General features: G+C 39.9%; 1 protein-coding gene across 3 annotated transcripts in view; it reads left to right on the top strand.

The window, feature by feature from the left end:
- Positions 1-26,661, top strand: part of LOC131675263 (epidermal growth factor receptor substrate 15-like 1) — an 875,349-nt gene that overhangs the window by 198,322 nt on the left and 650,366 nt on the right. For all 3 annotated transcript variants that reach the window (XM_058954183.1, XM_058954182.1, XM_058954181.1), the window contains one exon: positions 6,855-7,124. In XM_058954183.1, the coding sequence (XP_058810166.1) occupies positions 6,855-7,124 (270 nt within the window). The remainder of the gene's footprint in view (positions 1-6,854; positions 7,125-26,661) is intronic.

Raw genomic sequence — 26,661 nt, 5'->3', positions numbered from 1 at the left:
TCAAAATGTTTTCCATCAGTTTCAAGACACAAATTTATGCGCCTTTGAAAATGTCGTACTGTTCTGAGCAAGGTCTCTCTTGGAATTGCTGCACAAGCTTGATGAATCTGGTCCATCATATCTTTTCTCGTTGTTGGCCTTTATGTAAAGACAACTTTCTTTAAGTAGCCTAACAAGCAGAAGTCAGGAGATGTTATATCAAAAGAGTTCGAAGGTTAGTTAATTGGATCTTCTCGACCTATCCATTTCTCATTATAATTTCGATTTAAAAATGCACGTACAGTTCACGCGAAATGGGAGGTGTACCATCTTATTGGAGCCACATTTATTGTCGTGTTTCCAAATCGACTTCCTCCAAGAGTTCTGTGAATCGATCCGTCAGCAATTCCAAATGACTATATTGATCCACCTTTCTATTAAAAAAATACGGCCCGATCAGGTAACCGTTGACTATGCCACACCAACTCATAAGACTCCATCGATTTTGATGGTCAACAGCCCTATGTCAGTGGAAATTTTCGTCACACCAATAGTGACGATTATGTCTATTTAGTTGACTATCTCTGTAAAATTTAGTCTTATCTGAAAACAGAACATGTCTTAAAAAATTTGAGTGATTTTCTATCGTTTCTAGAGCCCATTGGCAAAATTCGACACAAGTTTCAATGTGATTCAGCTTTAGTTGTTGAACCAAAGTTATGTGGTAAGTTATGTGGTATGGAGAGCATTTAAAATGCTCAAAGCCGTCCTTCGTGGTATACCGATTTTCCTCTCAATTAGCCGACTGCTGACGTGCGGATCAAGATGAACAGCTGCTAGAATGTTTACAGCACGAGGATCATTTGCGTCGTATTTCCGATGCCTTCGTCGACGAATAAGAAGTCCACTCCGGGCTCTTTCAGTCAATTGTCGTATTCTCGCGTGATTAGAATGCCACTTCAAAAAATAGCGTTCAGCATACAGTGGAGCCGCTGCACGGTAATTATTTTGACATTCTCCTAGAACCGTTATCATATCGACAATATCATTCGGACCACAGTCAGCCATGATCAAATTTGGTTAAAATATGATTTTTTTAAAGTATGATTTTTTTGAGTAAATTTCTATTTTTTGTTGCATGATGATTTTTGTTGAATATTATTGTTAATTTATTGTTTGTAACAGGCTGCCGTTTAACCTGTAATTCCCCTTGAATATACCTACTCAATGGCTAAACGACGCCTAGTTATCTATGTGCTCGAAGCACATCAACCTACCTTGTCCTGGAGTGCGCCTGCGCAGAGTCTCCTCGCCAATCCGAGTTGGGTTCCCCAACTCGCCACTTGGCGGCGCTGTCGCTCCTGCTTAGTAGCGCTCCTGCGGCTGCTGCTCGAAACTATGTTGACGATTCTCGTCTACCGATATCCGCGTGATCCGTGCTACGCTACCGGCTTATTTGAATCGAACGTCAACAAACGCGAACTCCGGACAAAGGAATGACAAAGCAATGACTCGATTTAGAAATAACGATTGATCGCTTTATTCGAATTAACCAAGTACACGGGGGATTTGCCGAGAGTCTTGCGCACGCAAACGCGAATGACAATACACGCTAGATGGGAGAGAGAGAGAAAACCGCGATCGCCGCGAACTAACCGCTCGCGCGCAACAAACAATTTTTTCGCGCACGCTGCGCGGGATCGCACGCTGACAACAATAAAAAGGGAAGGTGCACCTACCGCGAGAACGATGAGGATACGGTGGCCAACCGTATCCGATGCACGCGTCGCTAATTTGCTGCTCCGTCACTCGCTGCACTCCGCTGTTATTGCTGTTGTTGTTGCTGCTGCTACGGTTGTTGCTGTTGCTGCTGCTGTTGTTGCTGCTGTTGCTGCTGTTGCTGCTGCTCTCGCCGCACTCAGCACACCGCACTCAAGTTCTCGACGCTAATCTCGCACCACCAAAAGAAACGCGATGACGGCACGAAGGAACAGGTTAGCTCGATGCAGACGGACTGAGTGACACAGTCATACTGCCTGTTGAACTCTCTCCTCCCGGTCATTGCCCCTACGCGCCCTCTCTCTCTCGCGAACCGATCGCGGCTTTTCTCGTTCAGCCGCTTATTAACCTCGCGCGAGTCGAACGATTTTCGGTAATCGTTGCATGTTAATATTATTTTTTGATTTTATGATATTCTATCTTATGAGTTATTGGGTAATAATGATGTAACGGTCGTATCTATGAGCTATTTATTATGTCACTGAATCACCGCAACTCGTCAAACGCATCTACATGTTTACTCAAATTAGCACATTAAACGGCGCCACTTCCCCGATTATTCGATTGTATTAGTACAAGAGTCTAATTCCATAACCAAAATAAGGAGCGTGACGTCACAAAGTAATAGATATAGATATATTGATTTCTGTTATTTGAGAAAAATACGTTAATTAGATGTAATTTTGATATAACAAAAAATTTCTTATATAGATTTTAGTACGTAGATTTAGAATATAGTAATACAAATTGCGTGTAATTATTAAATAATAAGGAATTTTAATATGCAAAGTTAATTTATTTATTACACTAAAAATATGAATTATTAGAAAAATGTAAATAGTCCATATGCAAAATGAATAACTAAAGATCATGAGTAAGAATTGGTTTCATTAATAACAGCTTAATAATAACTGTTATTAATAAATAAACAATTAATAACTTATTTAAACAATAAGTTGTATCTAGAACGAAAGCGTTAATTGTATACTTAATAATGACAGCTTTATAATTTATAAATTTTCGATAATTAATATAATAATTACGTTATGTGATTATAGAAAAAACTGTTACAAATATGAAAATTTGTTATAATTCAAATGTTATTAACTAATTTGAATATTTCTTTTTAGAAAATACTTCTAGAATTAATAAACTATAAAGTTATGTAAAAATTTAATAATTTTCTATTGTAAATATTGTAATATTACATTAATTAACTTTATTAGTAAATAAATTTTGACGACACTATTAGCGATAATTGTAAATTACACTAAATCATCAAATAACGAATTCTGTAAAGTTCACATGTGTTGAAAGCTCATTATTAATGTAAATTAAGAAAACTCATTTCTCAAAATTCGCGAATGTATCTCGAATACTCGAAAACTTCTCGAATAAAACGCTTCTATAAAAATAGGTGGGACAATCTGTGTATAAATACGCCCACTATTGCACAGGCTGGTATTCACTTCTAGCCTTGCAAAGTGAGCGCATGAGATTGAATAAACTTGGCTAATACCTAAGTTCTTTCTCTCATTGTAATTAACTGAGCAAGACCTTTCCTTTCCTATAATTCGAGCTCAACTTATAGAACATCTCGCGCTATAAGAAACTTGGGCTGAATTATATCCTATCCAAGAAAGACTTTAGCTCTGCTTATGGGACAATTCGCACCATAAGAAACTTGGGCATAGTCTGACTTTCCTGGAAACCTCATTCATATTCGTATATATTTGATTTTTCCATTTTATTATTATTAGCTTATATTTGATTTATCTATTTATATTATTGACAATTAGAGTAAATTTATTAGAAACGAATTCTTACTCATTAGCGCAACTAGATACGAGAGTACGAATTATTTATAGGTGATACGAACATCACAATGAGTTATTAGGTTTCTAGTATTGGTTCTTAAGTTATTTAAGGGTTATTTCTCGTGAAAGTACACCAATCACGATTACTCTATCATAAAATGCTATAAAATAGCAACCACAGAATTTTTTAGTATATGACCTTGATATCACTTTGTAAAAGTCATAAAAAAATGTTGGAAATATCGTTTTCGACGTATAATTTCCTGGTCTTTCTTAATAGAGTGTCAAAAATAGGGGGTCCTATTTAAAAAAATAAAGTTGACCTTGAAATGAACTTGAAATGAGTTCAAGGTCAAGTCTGAGGTCACCGATGGTTGACCCCCTCCAAACCTTACAACTTTTCGCTATCATGCAAAATCTTTATTAGTAGCCAAGGAAACGTTCTTTTTATTTAACGTATTATTCAACAGACTTGTTGATTGATTAACTATTAAACAAATAGTATCGTTTTCTCGACGCATTATAAATTTTGTCATTTTACTTTATGAAACATGGAATTAATTCTATTGCGAATGAATTCTATTTGGATGCACATATATATTTTTCATAATTCATATGCTCACACGGTTTTTATCAGTATATTATACATTGCAATTGATGCAAAAAATCATTGGGTTTGAAGGACTTTTATGAGAAATATCATTATTATAACAAGTATATGCAATAACTAAATCCTAATAATATTCTTTACTTATTTTAATTGGAAGTACGATATATTATAATGTCGTATATGAAAATTATATCATTTTAATGTATTCAAAAATTTATACTTGTAATATTTTGCCAATTTTTTTATTGCAATTTATAAAGCATAAAATTAACTCTATTACAAATTAATTCTATTTTGATGCTAATACATATTTCCCAAAATCAACATCCTCAGACGATTTGTATTAGTATAATATTTTACTATTTAAATCGATTTTTAAAGGGTTTCTTAAATTATGAGAGTGAATTAAAGAATAATTTCAAAAAGGTTAACCACCTCAACTCAGTCAATCAAAATACTTTTTCCCGATATTTTTAGCATCTTCTGATTTTTATTCATGAAAATAGGCACAAAGAGATAGAAATTCTGTTGAAAAAATAGGGACTACAACCCTTAAGTCGAAAGTACATGTGTTAATATTAATTATACATTTAAAACAATACACAATATATCTCAAGTAAATTATTCTTTAGAACCTGTAGAATATTGAAAAACGTTTTTTAAAAGTGTTTTTTTCATTTTAAGGATATTTTGAAAATAATCTCTAATGGATCATTTTATTATTGTAATCAACCTATGATATATTTTTCAGTTGTTTTAGCTTATTTAAAAGTTTTTTCCTTCATAATAAATACAAAAATGGTAAGACTGTCAATTAAAAAAAAAAATTTGCATAGCCTATGGTTCGAACTGCATACATTAGTTCTGCCTTATGAAATTTATTTCATTGTAAAATATCAATTAGAACTTGAAATAAATTGTAAAATTCATTTCTAAGGTTACATTTTAAGCGTGGATTATACCCCCTCAAATAAAAAACAACACATGTTACTTATTTTTTTAAAATCTACAGCATATCATAATAAGTCGATGATGTCGGGTTATGGCTTTTTCTTTATAAAGATACGAGGGGGGTCAATATGTCTTTACCAAAAGAAGTAAAAAACAGTTTTGCGTGTGTAATTTTTTTTTATTTTTCAACATAATCTCCTTGAAGGTCGATACATTTTATTAAACGGCCTTCCAATTTTTTTAAGCCATCAGAAAAATATGATTTCTGAAAACCCTCAAAATAGGCATTTGTTTCGGCGATGACTTCTTCATTCGACATGAATCGTTGTCCGGCAAGCCATTTTTTGAGGTTAGGGAATAAGAAAAAGTCACTGAGAGCCTAATCAGGCGAATATGATGGATGGTCAATTAATTCGAACTTTAAATTGTTAATTTTTGCTCACGAAACTGCACACGTGTGAACTCGAGCATTGTCTTGAAGAAAGAGGCATTTTTTTTGTTCAAGTGAGGACGTTTTTCTCTGATTTTTTCTTCCAGCTAACCTAATAATGACGCATAATATTGTCCTGTGATCATCTGGTTCTTTTCCAAGTAGTCGATGTAGATGATTTCACACGTATCCCAGAAAACCGTGGCCATAATCTTGCCAGCTGACTTTACTGTCTTTGCTTTCTTTGGGGCTCGTTCTCCTGCGGTAATCCATTGTTTGGACTGTTCTTTGGTTTCAGGAATGTAGCAGTGTACCCATGTTTCGTCTACAGTTACGTGTCGATGCCAAAAGTCTTCCGGATTATGACGTATGCGTGCCAAACGAGCCTCAGAGGTGACCACGCGGGTTCGTTTGTTTTCAACAGTGAGCAAACGTGGCACCTATCTTGCTGATATTTTTTTCATCCCCAATTTTTCATGCAAAATTGAAATGATTGTACCCTTTGATACCCCTGGGGCCTCAACTAATTCTCGCAATTTTAATTTTCTATCACTCAACACCATATCGTGGATTTTGTTGACCATTTCGGGCGTACTTACTTCTACAGGGCGTCCTGAACGAGATTCATCTTTCGTTGTTGTACAGCCGCGTTTAAATTCATTTACCCAGTTATAAACAGTTTTAAACACAGGGGCAGACTTGCCATAAACGGCGTTCAACTCAACTGTGATTTCTTTTGGTGTAAGGCCTTTCAAATGAAAATGTTTTATCACCGCTCGAAACACTGTTTTTTTTCTATTTTTCAAAGAAACCAATAACTTTTTGTTCAACCAACGCTCACAATAAAATGACTTAATGAATCGTACTGAAACTTTGTACGATATCTAGTTAGTAGTATTGCTTGCTAAAAACATCATAATTTAAGCGTGACGAGCGCCATCTCTTGGATTTTGTAAAGACTTATTGACCTCCCCTCGTAATTTCCTAATATACCTCACTGTCATGTGGCTTATTTTCACTGATATTCGAATGATTTTTTTAATCACACTTTGAATGTCCTAGTACCAATTTTAGCTTTTGTTTTGAAGATCATGGCGAGATATCAAACCCTTATATCGAACCTGTATTATTCAAGTTATTTTTACAGTACTTCAGAAAAAATTTTTGAGTTTATCATCTAATCCAATTATTTTTGATGGATTGATACTTAGATAAGATTTATTGATATTAATATTATTATTATTAAAATTAAATGATGCACTTTATTATGTAAATGTAATTTTTTTAGGGTGAAGATCTAGATGTAATTAAATCTAAGGCTGGAAAGATGATATCTATAAGATCGGAAAGTAAAACTTGTTGGGCTATCAATCCTCTTGAACGTGCGAAATATAAGCAACTGTTTATGAGTTTAGAACCAATTAATGGATATATTCCAGGTAATAAAGTAAAAGGTGTACTGATGGATAGTAAGTTGCCTCTTGAAACTTTAGGAAAAATTTGGGATTTAGCTGACATTGATAAAGACGGAAAATTGAATGAACATGAATTTACAGTTGTGAGTATAGTTTGTTACACGATAAATCAAGCATGATTTAATCAATACTAGCATTGATATATGTCAATAATTTTTTTCTATCGTATTCAAAAGAAATCAAACTTCATCACTTTTAAAGAATAGTAAACTCTCCCTCTTCCCTTTCCATCTCATTCAAAAACGATAAAATTGAAATGAAAATATACTCAACGAATAGCGACCTTCGAACCGTCGGATTATTTCATAGTTCGTTTTTAGTAGTAGGAGCTCGTTTCTGTGCGACAGTCACTTTTGTCGCTATATATGGTAACTCAAAGTAAAACCAAAAGCAGTTACTCCACATCGTCGAGAAACTAATCCTCGACTAATAGTGAAAACTGATCTTAAAGCACATAAGTAAGTCAAATCATTACGCGTTGATATTAACATACTTTTTTTAAGTATCTATACTGAATATAACATTTGTATACTGCAATCTTAAGTTCACTCCAAATAAATTAGACAGGCATTCAAAACAAAGAATAATTTTCGAATTTGAAGTAGAGTTACAGATATTCTATAGTATTATGATTGTCTGACGTCAAATCCGGAGTCTATTTGACCTCATCAGCTCAACGGTAGAATATCGACTACATCGTGATTCTCCGTTACAGAATTCATAATCACGTCGAAGGCCTTATGAAACAGTTCAAAGAAGATTCGTACAGAGCTAGTGATTGAAGACTTTTCATTGACTCCTATAAGTGAAGTATCGAGGGAGTCTTACTTTACAACGTGAACGTATATAATCCACTACCTATTGCTAATGCAACTGTCATGTAAGAAAAATACCATAATATACACATTATTTTACAAAAAATTAAATATGAGAATCATTTACAGCAGATTTATGGAAATTTGAAAATTATAACTAGTTACTTGGACAGCAGTCAGGATTCCTCAAATATCTTTGTTATTTATGTCTATGAGATAGTTGAGATAGGTCGCAACATTACTGTTGAAATGAGTGATCATCAATATCACGAATAACTCACGTATTTCACAAAATCATTAATGAGATTTCTTGATAGTAGATCCATCGAAGATTCTAATTCGTTCTCTATACATAATGCTTAATGTTATGAAATAATTTATTAAAGCACTGACTTTTTTTGTAATTATTACCCAAGTTAATTTACAATCTGTCTCATTTATTTAGACAATAAGCAATTGTTGGTGATATTATATATATATATATATATATATATATATATATACCAACCGCGAGGGGATCAGGACAGACCCTGAAAAGGTGCGCTTTATCATGGAGTACCCACGACCAGGAAACGTGCGGCAGCTGCGCACCTTCCTGGGGGTTGCTTCATGGTACCGCAGATTCTTGACCGACTTCGCCACACACGCTCAACCGTTAACGAGGTTAACAGGAAAAAAGAGCGAATATGTGTGGGGAGAGGAACAGGAACAAGCCTTCGCCAAAATTACGGCACTCATGATGTCCGCACCATGCCCGGGATTACCGGAACCCGATGGGCAGTACGTGCTGGAGACAGATGCTAGCGCTACCGGAATCGGGGCCGTCCTGATACAAAAAGCAGGAGACGGCGACCGAATCATAGAGTACGCTAGCAGAGTCCTTAATTCGGCTGAGCAAAACTACTCAGCTACGGAGCGCGAATGCTTGGCGGTCGTGTGGGCCATCCAAAAATTTCGCCCATACATAGAAGCGTACCCGTTCAGGGTGGTAGCTGACCACAATAGCCTGAAATGGTTATACAACCTGAAAAACCCGATTGGACGTCTCGCCCGATGGGCCTTGCAACTTCAAGGCCATACTTTCGAGATTGAATACCGAAAGGGGGCAGACAATGTGTTGCCCGACGCCTTATCACGCACTTTCGAGCCCACGAAGGTAGAAGTTGGCGCAATGGACCAGCCGAAGCCAAGGGACAGCGCCTGGTACACGGATCAATTCCGACGCGTCGAGAACCAACCAGGGCAATACCCGAATTGGAAGGTTGTCGGCAGGGTGATGTATCACCGAAAGCCGAATTACGATCATCAAGGAGGAGACGGATATGGCGACGAATGGAAACTCGTCGTGCCCCCGGAAGAACGCAAAGCGGTGTTGTTCGAAAATCACGACCTAGAGACGGCAGGACACTTAGGACGCGAGAAGACCTTCGCTCGCGTCGCCCAGTCCTATTACTAGCCGGAAATGTACACGGATGTGAAGGGATACGTCCGAAAGTGCCAGGTCTGCCAACAGTGCAAGGTCGAGCAGCGACCACCGCGCGGGCTCATGCAGGACCGAACATGGTCTATGCCTTGGCAAAGTGGTCGCGGGCGACATCGCCGGACCCTTTCCGAAGAGCCCACGAGGGCACGAATTCGTCCTGGTATTCATCGACGTATTCACACGATGGGTCGAATGTATACCCATACGTAGTGCTAATGGCAAGACGATCGTGAAGGAACTTCGGGAACGAATAATCCTACGTTTCGGCACGCCAAAGATCTTCTTGTCCGACAACGGCACCGAGTTCCGCAATCAGTTGGTGGACGGGTACCTGAGAGATCAGGGGATAAAACGGACCTTCACCCCAACCTATACCCCGCAGGCTAACCCTACGGAAAGGGTTAACCGTACCTTGAAGACGATGATAACGTCGTATCTGCAGGGGAATCATAGGGAATGGGACCGAGCGCTACCCGAACTCATGTTCGCGTTGAATACGGCCGTCCATAGTTCCACCGGGGTTAGTCCGGCCATGCTCAATTACGGCAGACAACCGGGAGCCCCGAATACTCTTCGGAAACGGATGGACGAGCTCGCAGCACAAGAGGAGAGTTTGCTTCGAATCGGGCAAAGGAACGAGCACATGCAGAATAGCCGTTCCGTCATTCAGCAAGCTCACGAGAGCGCCTCGGATGAGTCCCTGAGGTAGTCCAAGTACTACAATGCCAAGCACAGGGACCGCAGGTTTAAAGAAGGTGATTGGGTGTGGAAAAAGAATCGCATACTGTCCTGCGCGGCGCAGGGCATTTCCGCGAAACTAGCACCCAAATTCATAGGCCCCTTTATCGTCACGAAGGTACTCGGCGCCAACTCATATCGCCTCGCCAACCAACAGGAGGAGGTCACGGAGCTAATACACGCTAAGGACCTCAAACCCTATTATGGACAAGAGGACGATACACCGGAGGATGAATCCCGAACACGAGATGACGACGAGACCCCTACCACCGAGGGAACCGAGGCGATGAGCGTCCCGCCCAACGCGAGCGATACATCGATACACGGAAACAGGAGCGCCGACACTTCAGATAATACACTCCGAAACGACGACGCGACAACTCCGAAATCACCTCGCCGTACTCGCCGTAATCCCCCCGGCCAGGTCCCACTAGATATCCCTCCTACTAACCCGACGAAGCGCCCACGAGGAAGACCTCGTGAGTCCGCGCGACCTACACACACTACACAACATCGACAAACAACACGAGCCCCTCCTCCCATCATCGTGAAGAGGAAGAGGGGCAGACCACCGAAAGCGACAACCGTGGATGCATGATACACGGCGAACGAAGGACCTGGGAGACCGACGCCAAGGACCCCACCTTCGAATCCGGCGACGACGGTCCTGGGCAGCCGAACAGGCGCCCACCTTCGATATCCAATGATATTCAGGATAATAAATTGCTGGGTCATTACAGGATGCAGATCACGCTCGAACAGTTCGAGCAAGCGGCAGCCGCCCTTATCGGCTTGGACTTAGGTCCCGCCGTCGAGGGGGTGGTGCATGCCGCCCTCCACCTGCTCGCCGCAAAGAAGGAGGAAGAGGAGCGAGCGCGGGTGCGAGCTCACGAGAGCTCGTCATCCGTGCTCATAGAAGAGCTCCCGGCAGAAGAGCCGACCGCGATGCCGTCGACAAGCCCCGGCATCGCACGTGGTGACGCCGCACCGCTGCCCGGGCCCCCAGCGGGACCAATCCCCCGGAAGGCCCCAACCTCGACCATCGGCACCCAGACGGAGGAGGGGGCCGCCGACGCGACCTGGCGCCCCAGGTTCACCAGTCAGACACCCCCGTCTGGCGGGCAGACCTGGGAGGACATCGTCGAGGGGTTGAGGGAAGTCGACCACGGCTGGGCGACCCTCAACACCCTCCAACGGGCTGTGTACGCCGAATATGACATGTACACAGCCGCGGGACACCACCCGGACGATTTAGATCATTGGGATAAGGTGGTGTCCCGCCGTCGTCAGTTCGCGTCGGCGATCAGAGAGGTACAGCAGCGCCACGAGAGCCCGGCGAGTGGCGATCCCACGAGCCTCCCCCAGTCTCCGATCGCCGGAGCCAGGACAACGGCTCCGGAAACCAGGTCGGGGATCTCGTCGCACCAGGGCCCGCAAACGTGCGGGGTAAACCTGGTGTTAAATGTGGACGGGAGCCAGGGCGGTCAAGCAACGGGGCCCATCCACATCAATGTGGTTTTAGGCCCCACGGGTGCGGACTCCACGGTTGAAAGACCATTGTGGTCCGCCCCGAACCGTAGAAACGGGTTGCCTCTGACCCCCAGAGAGCGAGGCCTCCCACGGGGCACCCTTTCCCGCGCTCAGTGGGAAGGGTGCAACGTATGCCACTACCCCGGGGTGACCCGCACGGACCGCTGCCCACGCGTGCGACAACACGCCGACCTGGTCCAAGAGAGGCTGGGGTGGGAGGCGCGCGGTCGACCCCCGTTGGACGACCAGGGCCAGGAACTGCCACCGAGACCAGCTATGTGATGATGCCCTGCCCCCGTGGGCAGGGCCGCCGATATATCGCCCTGTCGTACAATAAAGTACAAATTTAACATCACTTGGACTATAACCCTTTATTATCCTTCCTCTTCTCCTCCTCGGAAAGGGCAGCGCTAATGGAATTATCGTCGAGGACCCTATAGGTCCAGACTGGAAGGGGGCTGTGACGGTAAACGTCAAATTAGCGCTGATTATTTAGCCTAATTGCTGCCTGTGAGGGCAGCACCTGCCGGGGAGACAAAATAGGTAACGAAGGAATTCGGCACGCGAGCAGACGGAACGCGCGCCATAGAATTCGAACCAGTGAAGCTTAGACCATCATAGTGTCCGCCCGCCTTCATTTTGAGCTACCGATTTACGTGCCGCAAAACCTCGAAAGTTTACGAGAACGACAAGTGTCAGCTAGCTGTGACCGCCGTTGACGAGGAGCCGCTTGATTGCAGAGGAAGGAGAGTACGAGCCATCAGAAGTGTGTGTGAGGTTTCGCCATCGAGGGCGAAACCACAACCGCGTGCGCGCGTTCGCGACCAGCAACAGAGACAATAACAAACAGTTTCGTGCAGTGCGACTACTCTTCGTTTTCCCCGATCGCATGCAAATATAAGGTAAGCTGGCCAGCTTAATCCCGCGATCGCGGTTATCTAATTGACGACTAAACATCGTTCTCATGGCGTGCATGTAATAGCGTTTCTATTAACAAAGAACAGCGAGCGTACCGGCAAAGCGTGTTGCCGACGAGCGAGCGTTCATGTAAACAAACGCGCGGGCCGACCTTCTGTAGATTTTGAGGAATAATAAAGAATATCGTTCATATTACTAACAAGTGCTTTTCGATCCGCTTTTATCTCATAGCTTCCACTCACTCCCGATTGATTATAGGTTATTCACAACTACTGGTTGACTGGCGCCTATCTTTACATGCTCTCCGATTTGCGTACTGAGCATAATTAATTGCGCGCGTCCTTTTAGTGTAATTGCGCGCACAAAATAATTAAACGGTTTTGCCCCGTTACAATATATATATATATATATATATACGAGGTGTGATCAAAAAGTAAGGTGAATTTTGAAATTTAGCGGGCTACGTCCGTTCGATCTTCGACTTTTTTATTTGGTTATGTCGGTACACTCGTCTAGAACATACGTTCCAAATTTCAGCTTTGTAGTATATTTGGTTTGTTTGTGAGAGGCATCAAGGTTAGAAGTGTTTTGCGTGCTCCACGATTTGCTGCTGTCTAAAAACATGGATCAAAGAGTTTGCATTAGATTTTGTGTGAAAAATGGAATCAAATGTTCCAAAACACTTGAAATGCTGAAAGTGGCATACGGTGAGTCTACTTTAAGCCAAAAAAATGTTTACAAGTGGTATAAACTCTTCCAAGAAGGCCGAGAAGACACCGACGACGAACCTCGTTCTGGACGCCCCAGCACATCAACAACTGATGAGAATGTTGAAGAAGTGAAGAAAATAGTGTTGGGAAATCGTCGAATTACCATTAGAGAAATTGCCAATGATATTGGCATCTCATTTGGTTCGTGCCAATCAATTTTGACGAGCGTTTTAGACATGAGACGTGTGTCAGCGAAGTTTGTTCCGAAATTGCTCAATTTCGACCAAAAGAAACGTCGCATGAGCATCGCCCAAGAGCTACTGAATGACGTCAACGATGATCCAGATTTACTCAACAGGGTTATAACAGGTGACGAAACATGGGTATACGGTTATGACGTCGAGACTAAGACTCAATCGTTCCAGTGGAGGCATTCTGGATCACCAAGACCAAAAAAAGCACGCCAAGTTCGATCAAATGTAAAGGTTTTGCTTACAGTTTTCTTTGACTGCAGGGGCGTGGTGCATCATGAGTTCTTGCCACAGGGTAGAACAGTAAATAAGGAATATTATCTGCAAGTTATGCGCAATTTGCGCGAAGCAATCCGCCAGAAACGTCCGAATTTGTGGAAAAATAAAAATTGGCTTTTGCACCATGATAACGCCCCTGCTCACACATCGTTGCTTGTGCCCGAATTTTTGGCTAAAACCAACACAGTAACGATGCCACAGGCACCGTATTCCCCAGATCTGGCCCTCTATGACTTCTTCTTGTTCCCAAAACTAAAGAGGCCCATGAAAGGACGGCGTTTTGCCACGATTGAGGAGTTTAAGACGGCATTGAAGGATGAACTAAACAAGATCACAAAAAATGATTTTTTGAAATGCTTTGAGCATTGGAAAAAGCGTTGGCACAAGTGCATTATATCCGAGGGGGATTACTTTGAAGGAGATAAAATAAAAATTGATGAATAAATAAATATTTTTTGAGAAAAATAAAAATTCACCTTACTTTTTGATCACACCTCGTATATATATATATATATATATATATATATATATATATATATATATATAGTCACGTCGATACTAAGAAAACGTACGTGACGAACTATGATATGTAAATGTCACACATAACGGGTTATGGTAACTAACCGGGTATCGGTAATTTAATTCCCTATCGTATCAACCCTCCCGGGAACATTTGTAAATCTATCTAGCGGGATAGGTTAGTCTAAGCACGTTCTCCATAATATTTCCGCGAATATTACTCACCGCATATTAATTCGTCAAAAACACAGGAAGGGGCACATCAGCCTATGGTATAAAAATGCTGGATCGGGATCCGCGGAGTGCAGTTCATATAGCAGTTCATATTAGCACTCATATTAGCAGCTCAGATTAAGTTCATATTATAGTCCGTATTCGAGCTCAGATTAACACTCATACTTATACTGATTTAGTTATTTCTAAGTTTCGCTACCCGGCTCCTCAGAACCGGAATTATACTCTGCTAAGCATTATAAACTTGTCTTTAAAAAATAAATCTTAAATCAAACGTAAACACCTGAGACTGTTTATAAAAACCTCTTCTGAACCCCAGTCCTAACAAGGTAAGAAACTAGGTTATCTACCTAAACATGCTACATATAATAAAGGCGCTATCCCTTTAACTAACCTTCGCTCAACTCCTGACTAAGATTCAACTTTTACCAACGCGACAGTATTTTAAACATTTTTACGTCTAGCCATAATATCTCCTCGCTTAGACATAACAATTAGGGGCCCCTCATACTTGGTAATTAGGATCTTATCGCAAAAAAAATACAATGGTCGAAACACCTTACGAACGAAAACTAATTACACTCAAAATACTAATTAAAAAAATTAGCGAAATAGAACCAAACATTGCGACAAACAGGGAACCTACGCTTACAGAATGTCTCGCATATCTGCATCAAAGACATCCACGCGCCGAAACAAAGCAAATTACCCGAGTCGAGGAGTTACAAAGATTAAAATATAATTTACAATACTACATTGATACTAACCCATTGGACTTTCTATGCAAAGATGACCTAATATTCGACATTCTCATTGAAATGACTAGTAAAAATTTAAATCCAGCATTCTTCCTCAACGCTATTACGGATATAAACTTCGCAAAATTAAAATGAGATAAAACTGAAATTCCATTACTTGAGCTCATTGAAAATCAAACAGGTTACAAAACAGCAATTGAAAATTCAGACACGTATAACGCGCCCACTACAAACGTGTCTATGACTAATACACCATCCGCTTCCAAATCACCAGAAATGACTCATAATAAATCGGAAAAAGTTGATTTCATTCCAACTCGACATTTTGCCATTACAACCAAAACTAATTTTACAAGCAGCCCATATACTACGTATTATACGCCGGGGACTTTCATAACAGGACTAATGAATTCCACACAAAACATAGTATCACCAATAAAAACTTTTAGCTTGAAAGATGCTGTTAACTTCGTACCTAAATTCGATGGATTCAACATACCTTTACACTTATTTATCGACGGTTGTCGGGAGGCACACAGCATAGTCCCGACAATCCATGAAAATGATCTCACCAAGTTAATTAAAATCAAACTAAGCGGTGAGGCACTTAAAAGCGTGCAAGGAAAAACGTTTGATAATGTAGAACAAATGATTAAATTTTTAGATCTACTGTTCGGATCAGCTAAAACTTGTAATCAATTAACAGGCGAATTAGCAACCTTAAAACAAAAACGTGGTGATAATGTAGTCACATTTTCTAATAGAGTGAAAACAGTAGCTGACGAACTTTTTGAAGCAGCAGAACGGGAATATCGAAACTATGCTGGATTTAAAAGCCAACTTGAAAAAGATAAAGTAAAATTCTTCATCCGCGCTTGATATTGGATCATCAAAGCGCGTATGGGGGAAGCCGAAAATTCAGAATTAGCCACAACTAAAGCAATAGAAATTGAACGAGAATTGAACGTACAGGAATCTGAGGAAATAACCGAAACAGTAAAAGCGCTAATCCAACCTAAAGTAGAGCCGGTTTGATTAATGAAAGCGGAGGATAATAATATCTGCAAAATTTGCAATAAGCCAAAACAGAAAGCTAAAGACTGTTGGTATCGGATACCGCAGAATCAAAATCGGATTCGGCCAACTATGCAATAGCAACGGCAGCAGCCCAAACAGTAGCCGTGGGCGGAGCTTCGCGTGGCAGCTAACAATAGCACTAGTCCCCGCTCCAACCAGCAGCCACATTAGGTTGCCCAAAATCAAGTAAAAACAAGCGCTCCAGTCAATTTAAATTCGCAAGAAAAATTGCAACAAACTAATTCCTCGATTTGCAATTACTGTAAAGAAATGGGGCACTGGAAGAGTGATTGCGAAAAACGAAAACTCAGAAATCAAAAATTGCAACAAGCGGGAAAAGACAAGGGTTCCCAGACACTCAGCGCTGCCCGGGAGCCCCTGTAAATACAGCGCCTCAAACGTCGCATGCACAAAAAATCATCCTTTTGCATCTTAACAGTCAGTCACTCACAATACAGCTTGAAATAAATACAACTAAACAAAAATTTAGCTTCATCGTAGATACCGTAGCAGCAGTCTTACTATTAAAAATTTCAAGCAAACCAGACGGTGTTCATATAAATATTTTAGACAGATACGAACTACGAGGGATTTCGCAAGAAAGTATCTCGCATTAGGAAAAATTTTATTAATCTTCCATAACTTTGTACTAGATTTTCACCTAGTATCGGAAAATTTTCCTATTTTAGAAGATGGTGTAATAGGAAGCGAGTCATTAAAAAAGTACAGAGCGCATATTTATTACGCCAGGAATTTCTTAAAAATTAACGATTTGTTTTTCCCAATTCTCACCGAAAGTAAATCCTGTTACATTGGAGCTATTCCCGTAGCAAAAAAAATTAACCAGGTACCCGGCAAGATACCTCTCGCAAACTAAGGGCAGGCACAGCCTGGCGATAACTCATCGTATTCGGTCAACGGCCCTAGCTGGAAACTGCCGGACCTAGCGGTCGCAACTCAGAGGACGAACGCGCCTGTATACAAAACCCATGTAAAAAAAATGGTCACGATGCCATAAAACAGAATGACACGCTGACTCCTAAAGAGTATATACCTCAGCTGTCTGAAAACAAAATCCGAGAAACACAAAAGAAATCAGAATCCGACAATCTGTACAACCTGTCTGTTAACGACTTTTCCGAGAACTCAAAAAAAATTAACTCTGTATCTGTAACTTCTGGCATGCGCATGCAAACTCTGGAAAACGAATCCGATTTACTCTACACTTTAAACAAAGCACCAGAAATGATTAAAAAATCAAAAAAATCAGAATCAGATTATCCGCTAATACAAGAATTAACTAATAGTATTATTAGTCGTTTAAAAAATAAAGAATCTGAAATTAATAGCGATCGCGTATACTTGCTCGAAATACTAAATAGATACCTCAATCCAATTATTAAATCACAATGTAACATTATTAACAGCCCGCTCGATTATTAGGGGAAAAATACCTAGAGGGCGTCGCGCAGCACTGCTTGTTAACGCAGAAATTAATAATCGTGACGAAAGAGTCAAACAGTTACTTCAATTGATTAAATTGGACCATATCAAACAAGATCAACGGGCAAAATTTCAAGAAATCGTCTAAAATTATAACGACAGATTCTTTGTCAAGGGCGACAAGCTCGGAGCCACGAGTATTATCGAGCATGAGATCTATACTACCTCCAAAGTACCAATCAGACTCCGACAGCTTAAGCACCCCCCGCAGATCAGTAAATTTATAAATGAACAAATGCAGGAATTATTAGAAAGAGGGATCATCGAAAAATCAACTAGCGCATACTGCGCACCAGTCTTTTGCGTGCCCAAAAAGAATACGAAAGATGGCGAGCCGTAACCGCCGCGGATCTTATTTGACTATCGCGCACGAAACCAAATTATTCCGGATTATAATTTCCTAGTCCCTCTACCTGTCGACTTATTTGAACGGATGGCCGGTGCGCAACTATTCTCATCATTTGATATGTATTCATCATATCATCAGATAAGCGTTAAAAAGGAACACAGGCATAAAACGGCATTCCAATGCGAGTTAGGCCTATATCAGTTTTGTCGCTCGCCCTTTGGACTGAAAACTAGCGCACCAGTTTTTCTGTCATTAATAAATATACTAGTATCAGACTTAAAAAAATGTAGTAGCATTTTTCGATGATATTTGCGTATATTCTAAAACATTCGACGAACACTGCGAGAGCATCATCCAGTTAATGAAACGCCTTCGTGAAACTAATCTGGTCCTTCATCCAAAGAAATGGAAAATTCTACGCACGGAAATTGAATATCTCGGACATATAATCTCGAAAGACAGACTACGCTCGTGCAACGACAAACTGCGCACAGTAAAAGAATTCCCGGTCCCGCGCACGCCAAAGAATGTTAAACAATGGCTTTGCCTGGCAGGACACTATAGACGATGCAATATAGATAGAAAATTTTGCTAAAATCGTTAAACCACTTACTATTCTATTAAAGAAACGCCAGCCGTTCGTTTGGGCGCAAGAGCAGCAAAGAGCTTTCGAGACACTACGTGATAAATTATGTGAACCTCCGGTGCTTAGACACCCGAATTTCGACAGAACATTTTTTCTTACCACTGACGCATCCAAAATCGGAATCGCAGGACCGCTTTCTCAATTTGATGACGAAGAGCGAGAACACGCTGTAGCATACATCTCACGTACCCTCACACCTGCTGGAAGTAATTACCCTGCTATTCGACTCGAAATATTAGCAATAGTATGGAGTTTTTCATAATTCAGATTATATCTTTACGGCCGAAAATTCATCTTCATTATTGACCATAGACCTTTGGTACATTTATACTCGATAAGCGACCCAAATTCACAAGCAACTTATCAGCGACTATTGTTACAAAATTTTAATTTCGAAGTCAGATATAAAAAAGAATGTCAATGTAAACGCACTCTTTCGAAATTCTATACAGGAAGTCGAACAGCATAATAAGCATTTGCAAGCAACTAGGCAAGATCCGGTTCAAACGCTGGTCTTGACAGCTCAACTAGGTGATGACACCAAAAGGCCAGGAAATACGCACGCCATGACCACACGACGCGCGAGGGGCCGACAACCAAGTACAAAATACCTGCAAGCCGTCAAGTCCTTCCTGCCGCGTCAGAAAAAGAATCCGCCTCCTCAGGAAGTAGACACGCCAGTAACAGAACCAGACACGCATACTAATTATCCTACAGTTACCAAAAACACGTACTGTTCCGAAGGCAATAAAATTGGCACACAATATAATATGCATAATGAAAACTCTAAAAATAAACAGAATACACAACCAAAACAGGATCTGACCTTTTTAAAAGACGTGATGCTTGAAGACTCAGTCAACTCCCCTACCGAACTCGTGACTTTACCCAATGGATACATAATCTATTGTCGGAACGCACTATTTATGAGGCGAGACAATTACTTATATTTCACTGACACCCTTGGTACCCCCTTGGATGAAGGTGCACTCAGCTTATTTAAACATGATAAACTACCACAAATAAACAAATTATAATTAGCCGTTCCCACTGTAATCAAAATATGGAACAAGATGCATTTTATTATCCCAATCCGTCATGAAAATAGAGAGACTACTGAAAACATTAGAAATTATATATACCTGGCACTCAAGCAATTAGTAATAAATTTAACTGAAAATAAAATTAAAACTGTCAGTATAGCTCAAAGTAAAAAAATTGAACTCGTCAAATTCTTTGAAATTTTACGAATGATAAAAAATACAGTGGGTCCTTCTGAAGTCAAGATTATAGTATGTCAGGGACTTATAGTCTTCGCCCCCATCGAGCATCGTCAACAAATAATCGAAGAGGCCCACTGTTCAGCGATAGGCGGTCATAACGGTTGCAATAGAACTTACAAACGTATCAAGAATAAATACTACTGGGTACATTTGAGGGAAGATGTGCAAGAGTTCATTCAAAAATGCTTACCATGCCAAATGAGAAAATTAAATAGACATAATGTCAAACAAAAAATGATCATAACCTATACTCCGCCGGTTCCCTTTTTTAAAGTCAGCATATACGAGGGTCGTTTGAAAAGTCCGTGCAAAGTCAGAGATATGGCGCTACTAGTGCGTAACAAGGTTATTTTCAGTTAGTCGCATGTCTTGGAAGAGCACACACCAAGTTTCAGCCAGATCGGCCAATTACTTTGCGTTTTACATTCGTTTCAATCAAAGAAATCGAGTGGTTGTAAAAAATGGACGAAAAAGAATTTCGTGTATTGATTGAACATTACTTTTTCAAAGGCAAAACGCCTCAGGAGATTAAACAGAAGCTTGATAAACATTATGGTGATTGTGCACCTTCGATTAGAATGGTTTATAAGTGGTTTCAAAATTTTCGGAGTGACTATATGAGCACAAAAGACGCTGAACGTTCTGGACGCCCTGTTGAGGTTACCACTTCAGAAATCATTGATAAAATCCATGATATGATGATGGCTGACAGAAGAGTGAAGGTGCGTGAGATTACTAGTACTGTAGGCATCTCGAGCGAATGGGTATATAATATTTTGCACCAACATTTGGACATGAAAAAGCTATCCGCTAGATGGGTGCCGCGATTGCTCACGATTGACCAAAAAAGAAATCGTGTGAGGTGTTGCAATAATGGTTTGCAGCTGTTCCAGCAAAATCCGCAAGACTTTAAGCGTCGTTTCATCACTGTAGATGAAACATGGATACATCACTACACTCCTGAGACCAAAGAACAGTCTAAACAATGGGTTACCAAGGGGGAATCTGCTCCTAAAAAGGTGAAGACAATTCCTTCGGCCGGGAAGGTTATGGCGACTGTCTTTTGGGATTCGCAAGGAATAAGCTTCATCGACTATCTGGAAAAGGGTAAAACCATTACAGGCGAATATTATTCATCGTTATTGCATCGTTTGAAAACCGAGTTGCTAGAGAAACGTCCACGATTGGCGCACAAAAAAGTTCTTTTCCACCACGACAATGCGCCAGCTCACGCAGTTGTGGTCGCAAAACTGATGGAGATAGGGTTCAACTCGTTTCACATCCCCCCTACTCTCCAAAGTTGACTCCGTCGGACTACTATTTGTTCCCTAATATGAAAAAATGGCTGGCGGGGAAAAGATTTTATTCAAACGAGGAGGTGATTGCAGAAACGAATGCCTATTTTACAAACTTGGACAAATCGTATTATTTGGAAGGGATTAACAAACTAGAGCGGCGTTGGATGAAGTGTATAAGCCTAAAAGGAGACTATGTTGAAAAATAAAAAAGATTTATTAAAAAATATCAAGCAGTTTTTATTTTTGCACGGACTTTTCAAACGACCCTCGTACGTAGTAGGCCCACTCGAACCTACTGAAACGGCAAACGCTTATTTACATACCTGCATGTGCACGTTTACCAAATATGCCATAGCGGCATTCATGCCAGACCAAACAGCTACTATTGATAACCTTATTAAAGATAACCTTATTAAAAAACTAATATGTACCTTTGGAGCACCTAACGTCATAGTAAGTGACAGAGGCACTAACTTCACTTCAAAACTAATGAAACGTATTGCAGCTCACTTCAAAATTAAGTATATTACTGCAACGGCTTATCACCCGCAAGCTAACAATGTTGAACGAATTCATTTATCATTAATTGAATATCTAAAAATGTTCACTTCCAAGACCAAAAATTGTATGTCGAACTTGATATATTTAATTATAATACAAGCTGGCACAGCAGCCACCAGTTCTCGCCATGGGAACTGCTGTTCTCTCGTAAGCCATGCCTACCAAGCGCAGAGCCCTTACTAGAGTAAGATTTACTACCTACCTACGAACGCTACGTGGAAAACTTGGTCAAACAATTACATAATATACATGAAATAGCTAGAGAAAAATTAATAACATCTAAAGAAAAAATCAAAATGCAAAATGATAAAAAAACAAATCCTAGCAAATTCAAAGTCGGTCAATGGGTTTTTCTAAAAAATGGCCCAAAGTCACATAAACTCACAGGCAGTCACTTTGTCGGTTCCTACTTGGTCCTGGAAGTGGGAAAAAAAAGAAAATATTAAAATAAAAATAAACGAAAAAGAAACTCAAACAGTCCACGCCAATCGTTTAAAAAAATCATACATCGAAACAAGTATTAATTGAAAAATTATGTTTCAGATGAAAGCAGTAATTCTCAGCATCCTTTTCCAACAATACTTCAAAATAGTCACTCCTTTCATAGCCTATGATTGTTTTCAACGTTTTACTAACTTTACTACTTTCTATCTTGTAGATATTGCTGAATGCGACATTCCTAATCCGATAATCAATTCTACTGTAACTGAAATCTCCCTCCTCCAACTTAATGATTTTGTAACTGTAAAAGTTCGTTATTGCAAAATAGAGGTTAATCAATCAGTCAAGACATGCAGCGCACTTTCTCATGAATGGTTCCCCCCTTTTTTCGAAATAGAATACATTAAGGAAGTAACACGAGAAGAATGCATTAAAATGCACTCTTATCGAATAATAACAATCGGAGATAATCTAGTACAAAACTTAATGATAAATCAAACAACCGTACACCCGATAGAGTTAGCAGGATACATTGCCCCAGACGGCACTTGCACTAACGCGGGAAGTTTCTCCGATCCTTACGGCACATTCAGCAATGTTAAAGTATCACTCGAAGAAAGATTTAATTCCGTAACGCTGGAAACAAATAAAATTAAACTCGAGTCCGGAACTTCTTGTCAATTTACCGGAGAACGTTACATTGATAGCATATTCGGATACGCATTCTACGACAGAACAGAGTCTCAGGCATGCCAAGCCAGCAAGTATACTAATCTATATTCAGGACCGGCCACTAAAGTAACAGAGGTCGGTAATGAACGAAGACCACTTTATGTATTGGATTCTGAGGATATATCTTTTGCTTTCAAAGACCTCGGTAGAATGATACAGTGCGGTTTTGAAATTATTAAAACAGCTTCATTCTAACAAAGTTAAAAATATGCACGATCTAGATCTTTTCACTTATATAAATTCGAAAATATTACTCGTTGAAAAACATATCAAAAATCACCTGCAAAAATTATACCATGATATACTTTTACAGCAATGCGAATTAGAAAGAAAAGTTATTACAAATGCATTAAATATTGCCACTTTATCACTAGATATTTTAGTATATTATTTAATGAGAGATCCCGGATACATGGCCATGATGGCAGGTGAGGTAATACACATTATCAAATGCGTACCAGCAGAAGTCAAAGCTAGGAAGGCTGAAACGTGCTACCAAGAACTACCGGTCATACGCGGCGAGACTCCGATGTGCACTCCTTACAAGCTAATTTACACACATTTGTCGAAAGCTACATACTTATTGTTAACGCCGCAGAAAGAGAGTGAGAGAGAGAGAGAGAGAGGAAATCATTGGTGTAGGCAAACGCGCAGCTAAAGCGATTATACGGAACGATAACACAATAAACGCAACGCGACCGCGCGGTTTCGCTATTTCGGCATCGCGGAACGATTCACGTGACTTACTTAGTAAGGCCAAAACTGCAGAAAGCTACGGCGATCGCCGGTAGGCTAGAACGTCAGTCTCGGGGGTTAGTGGGATGATAGCAAAGAGGCCGACGATGCTGAATAGCTAGGACGTTGCTTTTAGATGTCTCCGCTGTTGGTCTATGCAGTTAGTTACGCTAGTAACTGTTCGTGTACCTCAATTGTTCGCCGAGAAAAAAATACGAATCCTCTTCTCGCGCTGTTCAAAACATCACGAATGCAAACTAATGAACGAATTTTCGTCTGCTCGCGCATTCTCTCTTTCATTCACGGATGCACACGCAGCGTGTAGTCTCGCACGGTAAAGTAGTATAGGCTACTGAAGGATGCTCTCTTTGGTGGCGGAGGACAATAGCAAGCGATTCTTGTTGAAAATTGCTTATAAAAATTTATTTAAACAAATTACCTACAAATTTATTGTTTTTCAAATGTAATAACGGCAATCGATTCTATGGGAAAAAATATGGAAAAAATGTGCATTTTTTTGTCAGATTTCAATTTGTTAGTGTGAAACAACAATAAATGAACGCAGTTCTGACAGTCAGTGTCTTTACCAACTCCGAGGAAAAATCGAAAATTTAATGTTTAATAAATGTCACCCCGTAGTTCGTCAGCTCCACAGTATTTTACGACTCCAAACTCATTTTCTAAAGTGTGTAATGTGTATGTGTTCAGTATCGAGTGTTCCCGCCTCTACTCCTAATTATAGCTTACAACCTTTATCGCATATTCGAAATGCAATATCGGATCATCCATTGAGGGATCTGACGCCAAATTCTTATCAGAGCGTTCTCTAATTCTGCTAAATTATTCAGATGGGGATAATTTTGACGTAATCAGCATCCCAATATGTCCCAGACGTGCTCTATGGGATTCAGATCAGGACTCATTGCAGGATGCATCAACAATCTGATGTTGTTTCTTTGAAAGAATTGATGGGTGATATATGCTGTGAGGCTTAGCATTATCTTGCATAAAAATAAATCCTCTCCTGTTTCGTGCTGACGGTAACACGTGAGGTCGCAAGATTCGGACGATGAAACGCCTACCATTGAGAGTGTCTCAAACAATCACTAAAGGAGTACGAGAATTCCGTAAAATTGCACCCTAAACCATCACCGATCCTCCACCGTAAGCAGCTATGGAACGAATAAAACGTTGTTGATAACGTTGACCTGTACGACGCCAAGCTCGAGGTCTTCGGTCGTTACCATGCAGGCAAATCCGAGACTCGTCAGATGACAAAACGCTGTTTCAATTTCTCATTAATCAGTTCACACGGTTGTGAGCGTACTGCAGACGAGCTCTACGATGTGCAACGATCAACATCGATCCACGGGTAGCAGTTCAAGCACGGAGTCCAGATTCGTGAAGACGATTTCTTACAGTCGATCGAGAAATGTTTCACGGCTTTCGCTATTGTTGTTGTTATTGTTGTTGTTGTTATTGTTGTTGTCTCTGTTGTTGACGATTCGGGAAGTTTCGAGCGTTGACGTTTGCTGGAGCAAAAGGATCTTGAATATCCTGTCGAATGATTGCTCGGTCAGCTCGACGAGTCGTTGCTTGATGTCGTTTTTGTCCAGCACGTCGTTGGTATCCATTTGTTTCCCGGAATCGGTTGTATGCACGAGACACAACCGAAGCACTTACGCCGAGTTTTTCACGAACCTATCGATATCTGTACCCCTCCTGAGGTCACTAGCCGAACCACTTCTGGGGTAGATAAATGTCCCCTGGAGGCATTATGGAATAAATTAGAATTTAAAAGCTGCTGTTAGTAATTTCTTTAAAAATAATTAAAAAAACATTAAAAACATTAAAACATTAAAAAAAAAACATGAAAAAAACATTGGTTGGTTTTTATGACCAGAAGTCGAAAAGTTTTTAAGAAAACTGTTTTATGTCACATCATGGCTCTGTAGAAAACGTAAACAGTTTATCGCTCAGAATTTTGCGCAATGAGTACCATTGGCACCTTCGGAATATCGACTTTAATTTTATTCAATAAAATTTTTTTTATGAAAAGAAAGATTTGAATGTATCCATAGCTTCAACGAGGTAAGTCAGAAATGGCTTCTTGTTTTTTTTTTAATTTTAAAAATTTTTTAAATTTAATTTTCTAAAAAAAAAATTAGCGGGAAGTTACAGGGATGACCTTTAGGGTAAACCGTTTTCCACATTTTTTGTTGATGTTTTTTTCTATATATTTTTAAGGAAATTTAACCGAATTTTTTCAAGCCTGAGAAAAATATTCTTTTTTAAATTTTTCTTTCAATTTTCAAACAAAATTTTTGAAATTATTTTTTTTTTTTTTTTTTTTTTTTTTTTTTTTCGTTAATCAATCTTCAGAAAACTCAAAATTGAGTAACAAGTAAAAAAAAATGAAATTATTGGTTTTTAAAAAAGATTAAGTCAAGTTTTAGGAACAAAAATCTTGTTCTTTTAACTTTTTCAAAATTTCAATCAAGCGGTGTAGGAAAACCGCAAAAGGGGGTCTTTGGGATATGTTAGACACTAAAATTTTTTTCTAACCTAAGTTTTCCCCCAATATTCTCGAAGATACAGTCGATTAACCAAAAATAGGGAAATTGGCACTTTTTTACTCTTTTTTCACGTTACCGTTACAGGTGTAAAAAAATTTTATTTTCCAATCAACCATGACAAATTTTTGCAGGAAATCTTCTGCAAGAAACGCAACCCCATGTTCGTTTGCTGGGCGACAAGTAG

Source organism: Phymastichus coffea, unplaced genomic scaffold (assembly GCF_024137745.1).
Source record: "Phymastichus coffea isolate CEN01 unplaced genomic scaffold, Cenicafe_Pcof_1.1 PCOF00018, whole genome shotgun sequence".
Taxonomy (NCBI): Eukaryota; Metazoa; Arthropoda; class Insecta; order Hymenoptera; family Eulophidae; genus Phymastichus; species Phymastichus coffea.
The sequence above is the reverse complement of the archived record's forward strand: the minus strand, read 5'-3'. Positions and strand labels throughout refer to the sequence as shown.